The following is a 17,994-nucleotide window of genomic DNA, read 5'->3' on the forward strand; positions in this document are numbered from 1 at the left end:
AAAAAAAAACGCGTAAATTTACACAACGTACGAAAATACTGACGATGGTATTTGTGTGGGTTTATTGTGCAGGAAGGAGGATAAGCTGTATTTTGATACTATAAATGTTTATTGTTACTGAGGTAGAACCTAAGCATTCTTTGTAAGGTCATTTTTATCTTTTTCAGTGTCGCCACAAACTGGCAAGTCAAAGTGTTTAATGCACCTGATCGAGATCCAATGTCCCTCTTGTGCAGCTGTGCAAACTTTGTTAAGAGTTGAGAATTTGTATTGTATGGGAAGTCTTTAATGGCCTCTGTATTTCGACCATTGTCATAGCTGTTCAGCTTTCCACAAAAATGTCTCAGGTAAAGACAAGACCACAAGCCTGGACTCATCTGGATCACCTGGTGGGGTCAGGAAGAGAGCTTCCTGTAGCAAAGTTACCAACTGTCAGAGATCTCCATTATGGACTGTACCTTAGGGAGACTAGAGATCAAAATAGGTGGAATTACAACACTGACCAACTTGTCACTGACCCTATGACAACCTTGCTTGCTAGCTGGAGCAGAGCAAATTGTATTTTTTGTGGGTCAGTCATAAACAGCCATATCAGGATCAAAGGAAAGCTGAATACTATGTGGGAACAGGCTAACAAGGTGTCTACAGGCAAAGCTAAACCAGAAGAGAAAGACAGGTTTAGGAGAAGCTTAAAAGACTGATGGACATACTTACCTCCAAATGTGATATCAGGGCTTGTTTGGGTGCTGGTTGCAACTGTACGAGTGGAGTACGTATAGACTGTCAATGAAGTAACGAGAATAAGATTCCAGTGACAGATATGGATCTCTGAACATATTCTCAAAAAATAAATAAATAAATAAATAAATAAATAAAACGAAGAATTTGAAGAATTTGACAATGACTGTCGAGTTTTGTGTTGTGGTGTATATGGTAAACTGATTCAAAATAAAGATAACAGCAAATGGAAACAAGGACCAGGGCATCTCCTATTTTAGCCGAACTCTTAAGCAGCCAGGGTGAAGAAGTGAGAAGGCTGGACATGTCAACAGTAAAGAAATCGGCATGGTATAGTCACAGTGAGTCTATACTGCAAGCTATGTTGTGTAGTGAAGATGACCTGAAAAATAATGATGCAGTAGAGAAGATACTGAAGATTAGAGGTGAAGGTGATGAGATAACCCAATTAGGAGATAACAAGGTAAGACCCGGGAGAACACCATCAATCAATACTAAGGCATCTTCGTTTTCGGACCTTATTGACCGGACTTTAAAAGTCCTAGAAGTCCTCTCCCCCACTTACCTGCTATTTGACAATATTACAGGTCAAGGAATTTGTGGAGAAACCCATGGTTGTTCCTGACTGGCCTTCACCCACCCAGTCGGTGGAGAGGTGGTTGAAGATGACAACTGAAGCTGCTGCTCATGTTTACAGTCGGGACAGAAGAGATTGCTATATCAGTGGTCAGGTGGTCAGCCGAGAACTCATGGGCAAAAACCAAAGGAAGAAAGGCATGATGTCCTTGGTTAATTTTGTAAAACTGTGTTGAATATATACAGACAGGTAATTTCTGATGATTAAAAAAAAAAAAAAAAAGGTTCAGTGTTATAGTGTTATTGTTTATATCGCCAATTGTAATACTAACTCATTGCAACACAAAATTGAAGTAGGTAAGGCTTGCTTAATCCAGAGACCCTATAGAGAGACTGGACAGCCGCCATTGTGTCAACGTGTATACAGTACGTTTGGGTCGCTCTCTCGCTTTCATATAGAGACCAGTGACACTTTGCTAGATACCACCAGTCAGTTAACTATTGCTCACGTATTATTGACGGTTTTTGAATATTTTGAATTCTATGTTTGCACTAGGTGTTGTCTTTTAAATATATAAAGATGCAGCAATATGATGTATTCCTCTATACAGTATGTAGGATAATATCCAAGCACATAAAGATGAGTGAGTGAGTTTGCAGACGACGTTAGATACATGAATACTGAGTGTTTACTTTGCCCAGCTAACAGCTTAACACTAATAGTGCTCCAGTGCCTGGCCCTGAAACGATAGCAGGAAATCCCATAGGCATAGTAGATAATCACTCTATATAGGTTACTGTTTGTTGAAAATCCTTAACTTAGACTTCTAACTGGAATATGAGGCCATCAATCTTAGTGTCTTACCTCACGGCAAAACACGAGGTCCCGCTTCTCATCTAATGTACTTTATATTCACTTTATGAAAATACCCAGTTTCTTTAACACTTCTTCAGTGTATATTATAGTATGGCAAATCTTTTTATTAATGGGGAAACTACATGTAAACTGAATATACCTTACCTGGCAAAGTCTATGATTGTCGCTGGCAGACCAGTTCGCTCTTCCGACCTTATTTTCCCATATTTTCTTCTTCCCGGATCCCTAGGGAACCGGAAAAGATACAAACGAGGTCAGTTCCGTTTTTACATCCATACGCAGCACAACCAACCATATTTACATGCAAAAAAGTACCAGCAACACAGCACATCGTGTCTTATTTAGCACCAACCAAAAGTCTGATTTGTCAACATTACCATTCGGCACTTATGACGGTTTTTACGGAAGCAATCAAATACAATAGATGTGTAGAGATTTATATTTAATGTAAATCTTCATTTGTTCATATAAGGACTATACCTTATAATTAAAACGACATCTTGTTAGGCAATTAGTCACATTCCTCGGTAGGAGGCGAGATATACTCTATGACAAATTTGCAGACAGGCTTCTTGACGTTGGACAAATCATGACGCCCACGAAATCCAACCAATCAGCGAGCAGCAGAAAATATTGGCTGTCCAGTCTCTCTTTCTATAGGGCCTCTAGCTTAATCTACATCTTGTTGGCTGATTTGAATTCCCAATACAAAAATGCAGGGAGGTTTTGAAAGTGAGTTGGATAAAAGAAAGAAAATGATAGAGTATCAGGAGAAATTGAAAGATGAGTGGAATGCAGTGAAAGATCAGGAAAATGTCAGTGTGGAGGAGGAATGGCAGTTGTTTAAGAGCGCTGTGGTGGGGCATGCAGAAGAGGTGTGTGGTGTGAAACGTGTGGGCGGAGGTGTAAGAAAAGGAAGTGAATGGTGGTGCGAGGAAGTAAGTATGCCTGTGGCTGAGAAGAGACGTGCGTATGAAGTGTGGCTGCAGAGGATGGATGAGGTGTCATACGAGAGGTATAAGGAAAAGAGGAATAGGGTGAGAAGGGCTGTGCGTGATGCTAAAGTGGCAGCAGATGAGAGGTGGGGTAGGCAGCTGACTGAAAATTTTCAACAGAATAAGAAGATGTTCTGGAAGGAGGTGAAAAGGGTGCGCAAGGGAGAGTCTGGGAAGGAAGAGCGAGTAAAAGCAGAGGATGGAAGGATGTTAATTGAGATGGATGCAGTAAGGAAGAGATGGGCAGAGTATTTTGAAAGATTGTTAAATGTAGAGAAAGAAAGGGTGGCTGATATTGTGGAGGATGGAAGAGTGCAAGGAATAAATGTGTTGGGAGAGTTGAATGATTCTTTGATCACGAAGGAGGAAGTGGAGAGGGCAGTAAAGGAGATGAAAACAGGGAAAGCTGCAGGTATGGATGGGTGTGCTGTGGAATGCTTGAAGGGTGGTAGAGTGACTATTGTTGACTGGTTAGTAAGATTGTTGAAAGTGTGCTTTGTGAAAGGTATGGTGCCAATTGACTGGGCAAGTGCTTGTGTGGTCCCATTGTATAAAGGCAAGGGTAACACGTATGAATGTACTAGCTTCAGGGGTATAAGTCTCTTGAGTGTTGTAGGTAAGGTGTATGGTAGAGTGTTAATTATGAGAGTTAGAGACGGTACTGAGGGAGTGATTGGTGATGAGCAGCGTGGCTTTAGGAGAGGGAGAGGATGCATGGATCATGTGTTTGCCGTGAGACAAGTGTGTGAAAAGTATTTAGCGAAAGGCAAGGATGTTTTTGTGGGCATTCATGGATTTAGAGAAAGCGTATGATAGAATTGATAGGGAGGCTTTGTGGACTGTTTTAAGATTGTATGGACTTGATGGTAGGTTACTAAAGGGGGTGAAGAGTTTTTATGTAAATAGTAGAGCGTGTGTAAGAGTGGGAAATAGTGTGAGTGATTGGTTTCCTGTGAGAGTGGGGGTGTGACAGGGATGTGTGATGTCGCCTTGGTTGTATAATATTTATATGGATGGTGTTGTAAGGGAGGTGAATGCAAGAGTTTTAGGTGGAGGTCTGAGTCTGATGAATGTTGATGGTGGAGAGTGGAATCTGAAGCAGCTGCTGTTTGCAGATGATACTGCACTGGTGGCTGATTCAGAGGAGAGATTGAGACAGTTGGTAGAGGAGTTTGGAAGGGTGTGTGAAAGGAGGAAATTGAAAGTAAATGAGAATATGAGTAAAGTGATGAAGTGTGCGAGGTTGGTAGATGGTAGGGGGATAAATATAGTTTTGAATGGCGAGTTGCTTGTGGAGGTAGAGTGTTTTAAATATCTAGGGTCACATGTTGCTGTGGATGGAAAAATAGATGCAGAAGTAAAGTTTAGAATGAATGAAGTAGGAAAGGTGCTGGGAGGAATGAAAAAGGTGTTTAGATGTTGTTCGCTTAGAATGGATGTAAAGAGAAGGCTGTATGAGGGTGTTGTGGTACCGACTGCGTTATCTGGGGCTGAAACATGGAATATGGGTGTAGCAGAGAGGAAAAGTTTGGATGTAATGGAGATGAGGTGTCTGAGGAGTATGTGTGGAGTGACGCGTATGGATCGAGTGCAAAATGATAAAGTGCGAAGGAGAACTGGAGTTGTTTGGGAGATGGCTGATAGAGTTGAGCAGAGGGTGTTGCAATGGTTTGGGCATATGGAGAGAATGGATAATGAGCGATTGGTGAAAAAGATAACTAGATCTGATGTGAGAGGTGTAAGGCTGAGAGGGAGACCACGAATAGGATGGATGGACAGTGTGAAGAGAGCACTGGTTGTGAGAGGGATGTCTGTTGAGCAAGGAAGAGTGGCTGTGCATGACAGAAATAAATGGAGAGAAACTGTGAATGAATAAATGATGACGCAGCCCTGAGGGGATATTCTCCCACATTTGGTCTGATCACCTAGTCAGGTCAGGTGCGGGTAAGGGGATTGGTCTATTATGATGTGGCAGGGGTAAACCAGCTCTGCTGTCGGGCCCTGATGCGGATGTCAGTGATTGTACTGGGCAGTTGACCCTTGTGCGGTGTGGTGCAGTGAGGATCTGTCCCTTCTGCCCTTTGGGGCTAAGACGTGAATGAATGTGTCTGAATGGATGTGTAAATGGGGTGTGTCGTCCTGTCTCGGCTACCTCCCTTTCCTTGGGGGAAGCAGCCTAGGTATATAGATAGATAGATAGATAGTTCTGGGAAATTGAAATTATACAAATTTTAATGTTACCCCTCACGACAGATCCACTGTTGATATACTTAATCTCTTGATTCATATAATCCATCAGTCAACTGACCAACATGGAGAAACCCATGCAGTAGCCCTTGATATTTCTTATGCTTTTGACAGAGTGTGGCACCGTTCCTTGATATCCCTTGCTATGGCATATCATCTTTTGTTCCTGTGATACCCTCATATTTCAGTGACAGAAAGATAAGAACAAAAGTAGATTAAATATAATATAATTCCCTCTTGATTAATGCCTGCGTGCCACAAGGATCAGTCCTGGCTCCAACTCTATTCCTGATTCATATTAATGACGGCTTATCTGTCACCCATAATCCCGTTCATTCATATGCAGATGACTCAACACTTCACAGTTCATTTACATTTAAACACCCATTCACAAAGTTTAATATCTCAAAACTCAAAACTCAGTACAGCAGTCTCCATGAATCAAGACTTATCTAAGATCACTGAATGGGGACAAAACAACACTCTCATTTAACGTTAGGAAAACCAAATATATACAATTTACTAACAGATATTGCCTGATTCCTATAGGCTTTTACCTTCAATGCTTCTGATATTCCTATCGCTAAAAGTATTGAAATTATTGGTGTTTCACTCAGCATTACCCTCAGCTGGACCTCTCATGTTAGATCACTTGCTAAAACCGCTACAGAGAAACTGGATTATTGTACAGAGTCCGTAACTTCTTCACTGACGAGCAGTTGGCTATAGTTTATAAGAGTCATGTGCATTCTCTGCTGGAATAATGCTCACCCTTGTGGAGTGGATGTGGAGAGGTTACCCTAAAACAACTGGACAAAATTCAGAACAAGGCTATTAGAATTATTAATAACCCTACCATTACAAATGAATTACCTCCCCTACAAGTAAGAAGGGATGGTGCTTCCCTTGCATTATATTACGGATAAAATGTTCAGACGAAGTTGCATCCATTGCACCACCTCTCCACGCCTTCTCCATGCAACACGGGCATCTGGTAGTGCTCGTGAATGGACTATCATACTGCCATATTCCAGAACTACTATCTATCAAATTTCTTTCATTCTCCGAACTGCATCTCTTTGGAACTCACTTCCCCAAAGTGGCTTCCCCCCAGACTTCAACCTGCGGCTGTTCAATTTCAATTGTTAAAGATTTATTATGAATGGAGGACACCTGTAATCAGGTGTATGGATTTTTTTTCCCTTCCTCTATTTCGCCATTGTAAAAAAAAAAAAAAAATACACATACTATAAAAAAAAAAAAAAATCGCTAAGGAAAAGTTGTTAGGGACCTTTTTTAACCGCTAAGAATACGAATCTTCGTCTTAATCAGCCCCTTCACAACCACACACCCCTTCTAAAGCTTACTAATAGCCAGTGAAGGTAGCGAAGATCAAAACAGCAAGTATTTAACAAGCCAGTACTTGATGGGAGTGTATTGGGTTGACGCATCACTAACATGCAAGAGGATATTTGGTGTAGTGTACAGAATAAATCGCTAAGGAAGTGGTGTTACGTGTCTCCAAGTCAGTCAAATTATGACCTTCGTTTTCATTACTTTATATATCATGCTATTTTTGTTTGATGCCACGGTTTACAGTCTGAGTGCTGAAGAGAAGAAGAAGAAAAAGAAGGAGAAGGAGGAGGAGGAAGTGGAGGAGGGGGAAAAGGAAGAGGAGGAGAAGAAGGAAGAGGAGGAGGAAAAGGAAGAGGAGCAGAAGCAGAAGAAGGAGAAGAGCAAGAACAGGAAGTAGAAGAAGAAGTAACCTCTTGAAAACATTGTTTGTTGCCTTACGCCCACGTTCCTGCCTGCCAGTGTTAAAGTCTGGACTGGCATTTAGGTTATTATGGCTTTGTGTCAGAGGGGAAGGGTGAGGGTGAGTGGGGATTACCGAGGAAGGGAGAGAGTGAGGCAGATTTAGGAAGGGAGTGCGAGTGAGGGAGAGTGAGTATAGTTCTTTCACCTGGACGTGTTCCAGATTTACGTCCTCTTGCAGCCTAATGCACGTAGCTCAGTGACAAACAGACAGTGCTATGGATCTACATCTTTTCCCTATTCGTGACTAGCATCATACTCCAGTGTTCATGTTTTGTTACAAGTCAGCATTGAGGGTGGAAAGATGGCAGTTTTAGTCCAAGATGGAATAAATGGAGATCAGTCACTCGCCCTTCTATTAAACACTCCTAATACACTATATGGCTCTAATGCTGTCTGTCTGTTCAGGTCCACAACGCAACCACTGTCTTCATTAACAACTTGACCCTATTTGACCTAGTGTTTGACTCATATTTTCTTCTCTCTCTCTCTCTCTCTCTCTCTCTCTCTCTCTCTCTTCCTTCAGAACATTAAACTCCACGGAAATGTCCTGCCTCATTTACCGTGTAATATAGGATATGGGACGTGTGTTACTGAACAACATTTTTTGGTAACCGGAGGCCTATGCACCCGGTTTTTTAAAATCATTTTCTAAATTAACGCATTTTAGGCACATTGATTGACAGTGCATTACAGCGCATTGTTGCGCTGTAATGCACTGTTTCGGCTAATTTGAGTTCACAAACAAACAATGGGAATTTTAGTATATATATATATATATATATATATATATATATATATATATATATATATATATATATATATATATATATTGTTACGGAACAGAGAAAGATAACATACACTTTAAGTGAGAATACTAAGAGTCACTACTGTCCCGTAAAGTTCCAGGTTCAAAACAAAAGAGTTAGGTAAAATTACAAGTTAAAGTTTAATGCTTAAACTAACAACAAAACATTCGGGACTCATAAGGATAATGTAATGGCAAAAACAGGTTAAATATATGGTTAACTGCAATAGCCTCTATTAACACGAAATTAGCAAGAGTAAATTTATCTAAGTCAGCCCTGATAAAATGAGATACCAGATAATACTCAGTGAATGCCAGATAAATAATTACAGATACAAACTATTATCAAAAATAACTGACAAAGAGAACCCTACATGAATTACAAAAACTTCACTAGGCCTACAAATTAAAATTATGCTATACAGTACAAGAAAAAATGCAACAACAGTTATACTCAAATTACACACAGCTGCTAGATGGTTGGAGATTTCTTGAGCACTCACAATAATAATAATATCTGTACAGGGGAGGACAGAGATGTGAACAAAATGAGGAGCAGATCTAAGTGGCAATGATGCAGAGATTGAGCTCATTATATAGGGGCCGGCAGAGCCTGACACAACTTGTAAGAGGGACGCGCAAATGAAGCGATGGGGACAAACGGTCGACAATCCCGCACTGAATAACAGAAAGGACGACTTACTCTACTATAACGGTAGAAGGGGGGGACTGAGGCAGAACACGCTCGTGATCAAACATGCACCAACTGTGCGTTAAAATTACACAAAGGATGATGAAATCATAGGCTATGTAACACCTCCCCACAAAGAAAAAAGAAATTTACAAAGGAAATTTCTTATTACTCTAAAACAATCTGTACATGGCATTACAGAACATGCAAAAGTCCCTCCTAATTTCACAAAACATGAGATCTCCCTAGCACGTTCAGTCATAGGTACTTGCCAGTATCCCTTTAACAAATCAAACTTACTTATGTACCTAGCCTTTCCGATCTTGTCTATGCAATCTTCCACACGAGGGAGAGGGTAAGTGTCTGTTTTAGTTATCTGATTAACACGTCTGTAGTCGATGCAAAGCCTCTGTGACCCACCTGGCTTAGGGACCAGAGTGACAGGAGAACTCAACTCGCTCTGACAGGGCTCAATCATCTTGTGGTCCAACAGGTAGCCAAGCTCCTTCTGGATGAGAGGAACTTTCACTGGGTTCACACGGTAAGGAGGCAATTTAATTGGCTTTGCGTCTCCAACATCGACATCATGCATCAACACAGTGGTTCTTCCTGGAGTGGCACGGAACACTTGCGGGTACTCCTGCAGTAATGCCGAAAACTCCTGCCTTTCCTTGGGTGGTAGACGAGAAAGCTTAGTCTGGAGATCATTCATGATATCAGGATTCTTCCCCAAACTATCACTCAGGCTCATACTGCATGGGAGAGCTTCACTTGCAGACTCGGGTGGAACAGCTACAGTGCAGACTGGATTATTTTCGTCCCGCCTGTGATATAACTTTAGCATGTTGATGTGACATAGTTGCTTGCTCTTTCTACGATCTGGTGTGGTGATGACATAGCTGACATCACTGAGTTTCTTCTCCACGAAATAAGGGCCACTAAACTTGGCTTGAAGAGGTTGCCCATGAACTGGTAGCAGAATCAAAACCTGATCTCCTGGCTGAAAGTGGCGTAACCTGGACTTCTTGTCATACCAAGTCTTCATCTTCTCCTGAGCAGCTCCTAAATTCTCTCTCGCCAGCTGTAAAGCAGTGGACAGCCGTTCTTTGAAATTCATCACTTACTCCAGCAGGTTGACGTCATCTTCCTCCGACAGCCAGCATTCCTTGAGTAGCTCAAGGGGTCCTCTTACTTCATGGCCAAACAGTAGTTCAAAAGGTGAGAAGCCCAGTGATTCATTTGGAGATTCTCTTGCAGCAAACACAACGAATGGAAGACCTTTATCCCAGTCTTTCTGATGTTCCAAACAGTATTTCTTGAGCATCGATTTGAGTGTTTGATGATATCTCTCCAACGCTCCTTGGGTCTGGGGATGGTAAGCTGAAGACGTGATCTGGGTGATGCCCAACTCTTTCAGAGACTGCTTGAAAACATTTGACATGAAATTACTTCCCCGGTCTGACTGTACCTCCTTGGGCAGACCAAACTTTGTGAAGAACCCTAGCATTTCCTTAACCACGTTCTTTGCTGAGATATTTCTAAGTGGAATGGCTTCAGGATAACGAGTAGCCATATCAATCATGGTCAACACATAAGAAAATCCTGAAGAAGTCTTAGGAAGAGGGCCCACAATATCCACCAACACACGGGTGAAAGGCGCCTCAAAAGGAGGAATGGGAACTAGAGGTGCAACCTTTTCGGTCTGATTACACTTCCCCACAACTTGACAGGTGTGACAAGACTTACAATACCAGGAAACATCCCTGAAGATACCTGGCCAGTAGAAGTGTTTCAAAATGCGTGCCACAGTCTTCCTCACTCCAAGGTGTCCTGCCAAACTGGAATCATGAGCCACTCGAATGATATCCTGCCTACAAACACGAGGGATGACAACTTGATGTACAACCTCCCATTCACAGTCGGCTGATGCTGTTGGGGGTCTCCACTTCCTCATAAGTACTCCTGACTTTACATAATAACAAGTAGAAGCACCGGATGACTCTTCTTCACTGTAAGCAGAGTTAGCTAGACCTTTCAACTCAGGGTCAGCAACCTGCAACTCAACCAACTCTTGACGAGACAAATTATCAACACTACGGGGTACTGCCTCATCTGGTGAGTGGTCCAAATTAGCAAGAAAAGTGTCAGCTAGGATAACATCATCATCATCATTATCCTCTAAATCACCAGTAACTTTAGACTTAGCCCTAGTGACAGCACATGCAGGGAACACATCAGGGACATCACAATCCTGGGACGCAGCCACTGGCTCACTAGACAACTGAGGAGCTGGACACACTTGACTTCCACCAATATCATTTCCAAGTAAGAAAGTTACACCTGACATTGAGAGTGTCTCAACCAACCCAACCATAACAGAACCATTAACAAAACCAGACTCTAAATTCACTCTGCACAGAGGGACAGAGAAGTAATTATTCCCTACACCTTGTAAGATTACAGTTTCATCAGAGGAATTAAAATTAGAGCCTAGAACACTGGTCAGCATAAGGGATTGGCAAGCACCTGTATCACGATATATTTTAACTGATTTCCTGTCATTACTGTCCAGAGGACTGACAAAACCATCAGACAGGAAATTAGCACATGAACTCTTGAGAGTGTCACCCACGTTACTGCTCAAAAGAGGAGCTCCATCATGAGAATTTAAGTTACCCCTCAAAGCAGGTTCAGTTAACTCAGTTAAAGAATTCTGGGAACTCTCAAGAGTGGACACTAGACCAATTGACTGAATATTTAAAGACTCCTTTTTGTTCACATCACGCTGTCTCCTGAAACATCTCTCCGTAGTATGACCAAGCTTACTACAATAAGTACATTTACTTTTCTGAAATCTAGAGGTGAAGCTGGTATTTACTTCCTGAGAAACATCATCCTTATTCTCTTTCCTGTTACCTGTACTCTGAGTAGAGGCAACGTACTTACTCTCAGCTTTCCCTTTTTCTCTAGAATATCTCTTGTGAGTGAGAACATACTCATCAGCTAAAACTGCAGCATCAGACAAATTATCTATTCTTTTCACATCAAGATATAGGCTTACATCTTTATAAATACACCTTTTGAAGTCCTCCAGCAAAATCATCTGCTTAAATTTGTCAAAATCAGAATCCACATTCTTAGAATTTAACCACTGCTCTAACAAATCTTCTTTGATTTTTGCATACTCAACATGGGATTGCTTATCTTGCTTGTAAGTTGTCCTAAATTTTACTCTATAAGCTTCAGGAACAAGCTCATAGGCCTTAAGAATCAAGCTCTTAACTACATCATAATTATCAGATTGATCCTGAGGCAAAGATGCATAAGTTACTTGAGCTTTACCGGTGAGAACAGTTTGAAGGAGTACTGGCCAATACTCCTTAGGCCAATTAAAACCTGTAGCTACCCTCTCTAACAACTGAAAATACTTTGTTAAATCAGATTCATTAAAAGGAGGGACAAGTTTAACATTTTTAGCCACATCAAAATCATCAGAGCTAGATGATCCAGTTCCACCTTGTTTCATGCGATACTCATGGTCTGCCTGAATCCTAGCAATTTCAACTTGTGCCTCAGCCTCCTTAGCTTTTGCCTGAAATTCAGCCTCCTTAGCCTTAGCCTCCTGCAGAGCTAGCTGTAACTTAGCTAATTCAATCTGCGTTTGCTCATTTGGAGGAGTTACATTAAACAAGCTTTCATTAATCATGGCGAGAATTTGATCTTTAGACTGATGAGAGCGAACAACAAATCCCAATTGTTGAGCAACAATCTTAAGTTCATTCTTTGTTCTGTTTTCTATATCACACACTGTTTGCACATTTGACAAAAAATCTTTGGCTTCATCAAGTGTAGAAATAGTAGCCATCATGAATATATCACAGTCACAAAATATCAAACAATATCCTTATGATAATATCCTGAATATCCTGATATGAGGTCGCCAAATTTATGTTACGGAACAGAGAAAGATAACATACACTTTAAGTGAGAATACTAAGAGTCACTACTGTCCCGTAAAGTTCCAGGTTCAAAACAAAAGAGTTAGGTAAAATTACAAGTTAAAGTTTAATGCTTAAACTAACAACAAAACATTCAGGACTCATAAGGATAATGTAATGGCAAAAACAGGTTAAATATATGGTTAACTGCAATAGCCTCTATTAACACGAAATTAGCAAGAGTAAATTTATCTAAGTCAGCCCTGATAAAATGAGATACCAGATAATACTCAGTGAATGCCAGATAAATAATTACAGATACAAACTATTATCAAAAATAACTGACAAAGAGAACCCTACATGAATTACAAAAACTTCACTAGGCCTACAAATTAAACTTATGCTATACAGTACAAGAAAAAATGCAACAACAGTTATACTCAAATTACACACAGCTGCTAGATGGTTGGAGATTTCTTGAGCACTCACAATAATAATAATATCTGTACAGGGGAGGACAGAGATGTGAACAAAATGAGGAGCAGATCTAAGTGGCAATGATGCAGAGATTGAGCTCATTATATAGGGGCCGGCAGAGCCTGACACAACTTGTAAGAGGGACGCGCAAATGAAGCGATGGGGACAAACGGTCGACAATCCCGCACTGAATAACAGAAAGGACGACTTACTCTACTATAACGGTAGAAGGGGGGGACTGAGGCAGAACACGCTCGTGATCAAACATGCAGCAACTGTGCGTTAAAATTACACAAAGGATGATGAAATCATAGGCTATGTAACAATATATATATATATATATATATATATATATATATATATATATATATATATATATATATATATATATATATATATATATATTTATATATATATATATATATATATATATATATATATATATATATATATATATATATATATATATATATATATATATATATATGGCACGACAGTACCATGGTCGTGTTGTGTTCATCACCTTGAGCCTGTCTGGCCTAATGATTGACTTATATTTTTTCTCACATTTTCTCTTACTCATACAGACTCTAACTCTCTATCTCTCTTTTCAGCTCTAACTCTTTCTCTCTTTCTGTGTTTCCAGGTGCACAACGCCACTGCTGTGTTCATCGTCAACTTAACCCTGTCAGACCTGATGCTGGGAGTGTTCAACCTGCCCCTGGCCGCCTCGCTGTTCGTGCACCGCGCCTGGGTACACACGGGCTTCCTGTGCATGCTGTTCCCCTTCCTTCGCTACGGACTGGTGGCCGTGTCCGTCTTTACCGTCCTGGCCATCACCATCAACAGATACGTCATGATCGCACACCCCAAACTCTATCACAGGTGGGCAAAGGCAGTGGCTGGCACAGCACGCCTCGTAACACCTCCTTCTTAGCGATTTATTATGTATAGTACTCCTTAGCATTCTTTTGCATATGAATATATGGCACAGGACACCCCATAGCACAGCTTCCTCACCAATTTATGTCTTATATTACAGTTGAACATTCTCTTGCATGTACGTAATTTTAGAATCTTACATAGTTTGCATCAATAACACACATAAATTGAACTGAGATGTGATACACTGAATAAATCGCAGAGGAACAGGCGTGCCGATGTCCCAAAAGCCACTGAGAATGCATACCTTCAGGTTATATTCTATATTGCGTTAGTGTGGGGAAGCATATAATTCTGGGTCACAGTTCGACTCCTTTGGGATATTTCGTAATGCCTCTTCCTCGGCGATTTATTTTTATCTTTATAACTTTTTATGTCTCCCTAGATGTTACTGATACATGCCGCAGAAAAGTAAAGTGTAGTACGCATAAGTCACTAAGAAGCAGGTTTTATGAGATCTTGAATGCTACTTAGAATATAGCTATCAAAGTTGTGTTCTGTGACACGTTAGTAAGGGTAATCCTGGCTTTCCCTCACAGGCAGGATGGCTGAGGGGTGAATGAATGGCAGGAAATAATTAAAAAGAGTTTATGTCAGCGTAACAGCATAGATTATTGCTGCCAGATACGAAGGGAAAAGGTAGAATTAATACACCAATACACAAACTCCTGGAACACTGAGAGAGACAGATGGATAGATAGATAGATAGAATGATCAATAGATAAATAGTTTATAATCACTAGCCTCACAGCATGAAGCAATTAATAATGACCCATCCCATGAAGAAGTTGATCTCTCTCTCTCTCTCTCTCTCTCTCTCTCTCTCTCTCTCAATGGGCACAGAGGCGGCGTCAGGTCAATATTTTCCACAAACTGTGTCGCAACTCAGGCTTAAATGTGATATCAGGAGTCGGTTGAGAGAGAGAGAGAGAGAGAGAGAGAGAGAGCGAGAGGCGTGTTATATGGTAATTCACACCACCACCATGCACTTGCCGCTGATACTGCTGCAAACCCGTGCGGTATTCTCACAAAAACGGGGCCATTCTCAGAACCTGAATACTGAGTCGTGGTTGCATGTATTTCGATGAGACTCAGTTATGAGATAGGAATATATCTTCTTAGTTACTAGTCAGATCACCTCTAAGCCTGTTTAAGTTTAATTTTTAGCTTAGGTTTCCCCGTCAGATTAGAACAAACGTCGGCTAATGAGTCACACTATCAAGAACAAGAAATGCTATACAAAAAATCCACAGTGGCAGAAGAAAAAGATGTATTTCCAAACGTGTCACACAATCATTACCAACACTATTGCCACTACTGACAACACCCTGATGGTTAGTGCTATGCCATTAATACCACCACTACTGACAACACCCTTACCGTTAGTGCTATGCCATTATTACCACCACTACTGACAACACCCTTACCGTTAGTGCTATGCCATTATTACCACCACTACTGACAACACCCTTACCGTTAGTGCTATGCCATTATTACCACCATTACTGACAACACCCTTACCGTTAGTGCTATGCCATTATTACCACCACTACTGACAACACCCTTACCGTTAGTGCTATGCCATTATTACCACCACTACTGACAACACCCTTACCGTTAGTGCTATGCCATTATTACCACCATTACTGACCACCCTTACCGTTAGTGCTATGCCATTATTACCACCACTACTGACAACACCCTTACCGTTAGTGCTATGCCATTATTACCACCACTACTGACAACACCCTTACCGTTAGTGCTATGCCATTATTACCACCACTACTGACAACATCCTTACCGTTAGTGCTATGCCATTATTACCACCACTACTGACAACACCCTTACCGTTAGTGCTATGCCATTATTACCACCACTACTGACAACATCCTTACCGTTAGTGCTATGCCATTATTACCACCACTACTGACAACACCCTTACCGTTAGTGCTATGCCGTTATTACCACCACTGCTGACAACACCCTTACCGTTAGTGCTATGCCATTATTACCACCACTACTGACAACATCCTTACCGTTAGTGCTATGCCATTATTACCACCACTACTGACAACATCCTTACCGTTAGTGCTATGCCATTATTACCACCACTACTGACAACACCCTTACCGTTAGTGCTATGCCCATATTACCACCACTACTGACAACATCCTTACCGTTAGTGCTATGCCATTATTACCACCACTACTGACAACACCCTTACCGTTTCAGGTTGTACACGCGGACGTTATTGGCACTGATGGTGGTATCGACGTGGGTTGGAGCCTTTGGAGCGCTGATGCCCACCGTCTTGAAGATATGGGGGACTTTTGGCTTGGACCCCACCATTGGCTCGTGCACCATCCTGCCGGATACTGCTGGACGCTCACCGAAAGAATTCCTCTTTGTGTTTGCGTTCGTGCTTCCATGCGTGGCCATCTGTGTCTGCTACGCCAGGATTTTCTGCATCGTGCACTGTGCCGACAAACGAAGCCATTCCCATGGACTGAGCATCATCACTGCCAATAGCAAACCAACTGGCTGCAGAAAGCCGGAGGAAGGGGAAAAGCTGGGTATGGAAGATGAGAGGGATACGGACTTACAGGAGGAGGGTGAGGCAGGGGTGCACACACCAAGAGAGCCTCTGCAGGTAGAAACGCTGGTAAAGCTCTCCTGCAGCTCAAACTCCGTCAGGGTGGAGATCCTGGAAGTCGGTGCCACCCCCACCCACCCAGTCAACAGTTACGGGGATGGCAGAGGTCGGTCACCTTCCCCAGGGGTGAGCGCAACTCTGCTCAGGCCTGAGGTCAATGGCCTGTCTGGCCATGCTTTGGTAGAGAGAACGGTGGTGGCCTCCCCCATGAGAATATATCCACCAAGTGCACCAGACTCACCTGCCTCAGATGGGACTGATGGGGCGGGGCAGCGGCAGTCAAACAAATCAGCAGAGGGAGCATTTTCACAGTTGCGTGGGACATTTCGCAGGGCTCGGAAGGGATCACTGCTGACTCAGCAGACTGCATTAAGCCCGAAGGACCGACGATTGCTGAAGATGATTCTGGTGATCTTCCTGTCCTTTGTGGCGTGTTACCTGCCCATCACGCTGGTGAAGACGTTCAGCAAGGATGACGACCCTGTGTTGAACATCCTGGGGTTGCTATTAGTCTACCTTACTACCTGCATCAACCCCTTTATCTATGTGGTCATGTCCTCAGAGTACCGCCAGGCCTACCTTGGTCTCCTTGCCTGCTGCACTGGCCCTGATGCTGTCAATTGTTCCCTGACTAAGATTTCCTGAAGGCGTCCCTAGGCCACCCCCTGTGCCATCCCAGCCCTCAGCAGCCCCAACACCACACCTGCTAAAGCCCTGCATCCCATACCTGTACCAGCCTTGCATCTCGCACCTGCACCAGCCTCGCATCCCACACCTGCACTAGCCTTGCATCCGACACCTGCACCAGCCTTGCATTCCACACTTGACCAGCATTGCATCCCACACCTGCACCAGCCTTACATCCCACAACTGCACCAGCCTTGCATCCCACACCCGCACCAGGCCTGCATCCCACACCTGCCCTTAGAACTTTCCATCTACATCTTCCCAAGACTCACCAGCTTCCTTCGCCTGGCACCTTCAGCTCCTGCAGGTGTGGCCAGCAGATGAGGCAGGTGTGTATGCTGGCGGGTGGCACTGAGTCCAGATTCATAAACAAACTTAAGATCCAACCCTGTAGCAACCTGGATTTGTCTGTGCACGAAGGACAAGAAGAGGCGGTCAGAATCACGCCTTCTCTATCCTTCTTCCTGCAAAAACAGCTCCCAGTTACAACAGGGAATTAATCGTCAGTTTGTAAGTGAATCTGGCCCTGTTACTGCCAGGTCTCACTTGA

General features: G+C 42.4%; 1 protein-coding gene across 1 annotated transcript; it reads left to right on the forward strand.

Annotated features, from left to right (window-relative positions):
• Nucleotides 1-1,099: 1,099 nt before the first annotated feature.
• On the forward strand, nucleotides 1,100-17,768 carry LOC145408756 (G-protein coupled receptor 84-like). Its single transcript, XM_080279412.1, has 5 exons — nucleotides 1,100-1,201; nucleotides 1,326-1,526; nucleotides 13,809-14,047; nucleotides 16,337-17,372; nucleotides 17,415-17,768. Exons 1-5 carry the CDS (start codon nucleotides 1,100-1,102, stop codon nucleotides 17,766-17,768), a joined length of 1,932 nt encoding a protein of 643 aa, XP_080135538.1.
• Nucleotides 17,769-17,994: the final 226 nt, after the last annotated feature.

The sequence above is a fragment of the Coenobita brevimanus genome, chromosome 78, assembly GCF_032717465.1.
Source record: "Coenobita brevimanus isolate Jiangsu-jjx chromosome 78, ASM3271746v2, whole genome shotgun sequence".
NCBI classification, from domain to species: domain Eukaryota; kingdom Metazoa; phylum Arthropoda; class Malacostraca; order Decapoda; family Coenobitidae; genus Coenobita; species Coenobita brevimanus.

Coding starts and splice junctions, on each gene's coding strand:
- LOC145408756 (XM_080279412.1), top strand. CDS start 1,100: ATGTTGTGTAGTGAAGATGACCTGAAAAATAATGATGCAGTAGAGAAG. Junction 1,202..1,325: donor CCCAATTAGGAGATAACAAG/GTAAGACCCGGG, acceptor ACAATATTACAG/GTCAAGGAATTTGTGGAGAA. Junction 1,527..13,808: donor AGAAAGGCATGATGTCCTTG/GTTAATTTTGTA, acceptor CTGTGTTTCCAG/GTGCACAACGCCACTGCTGT.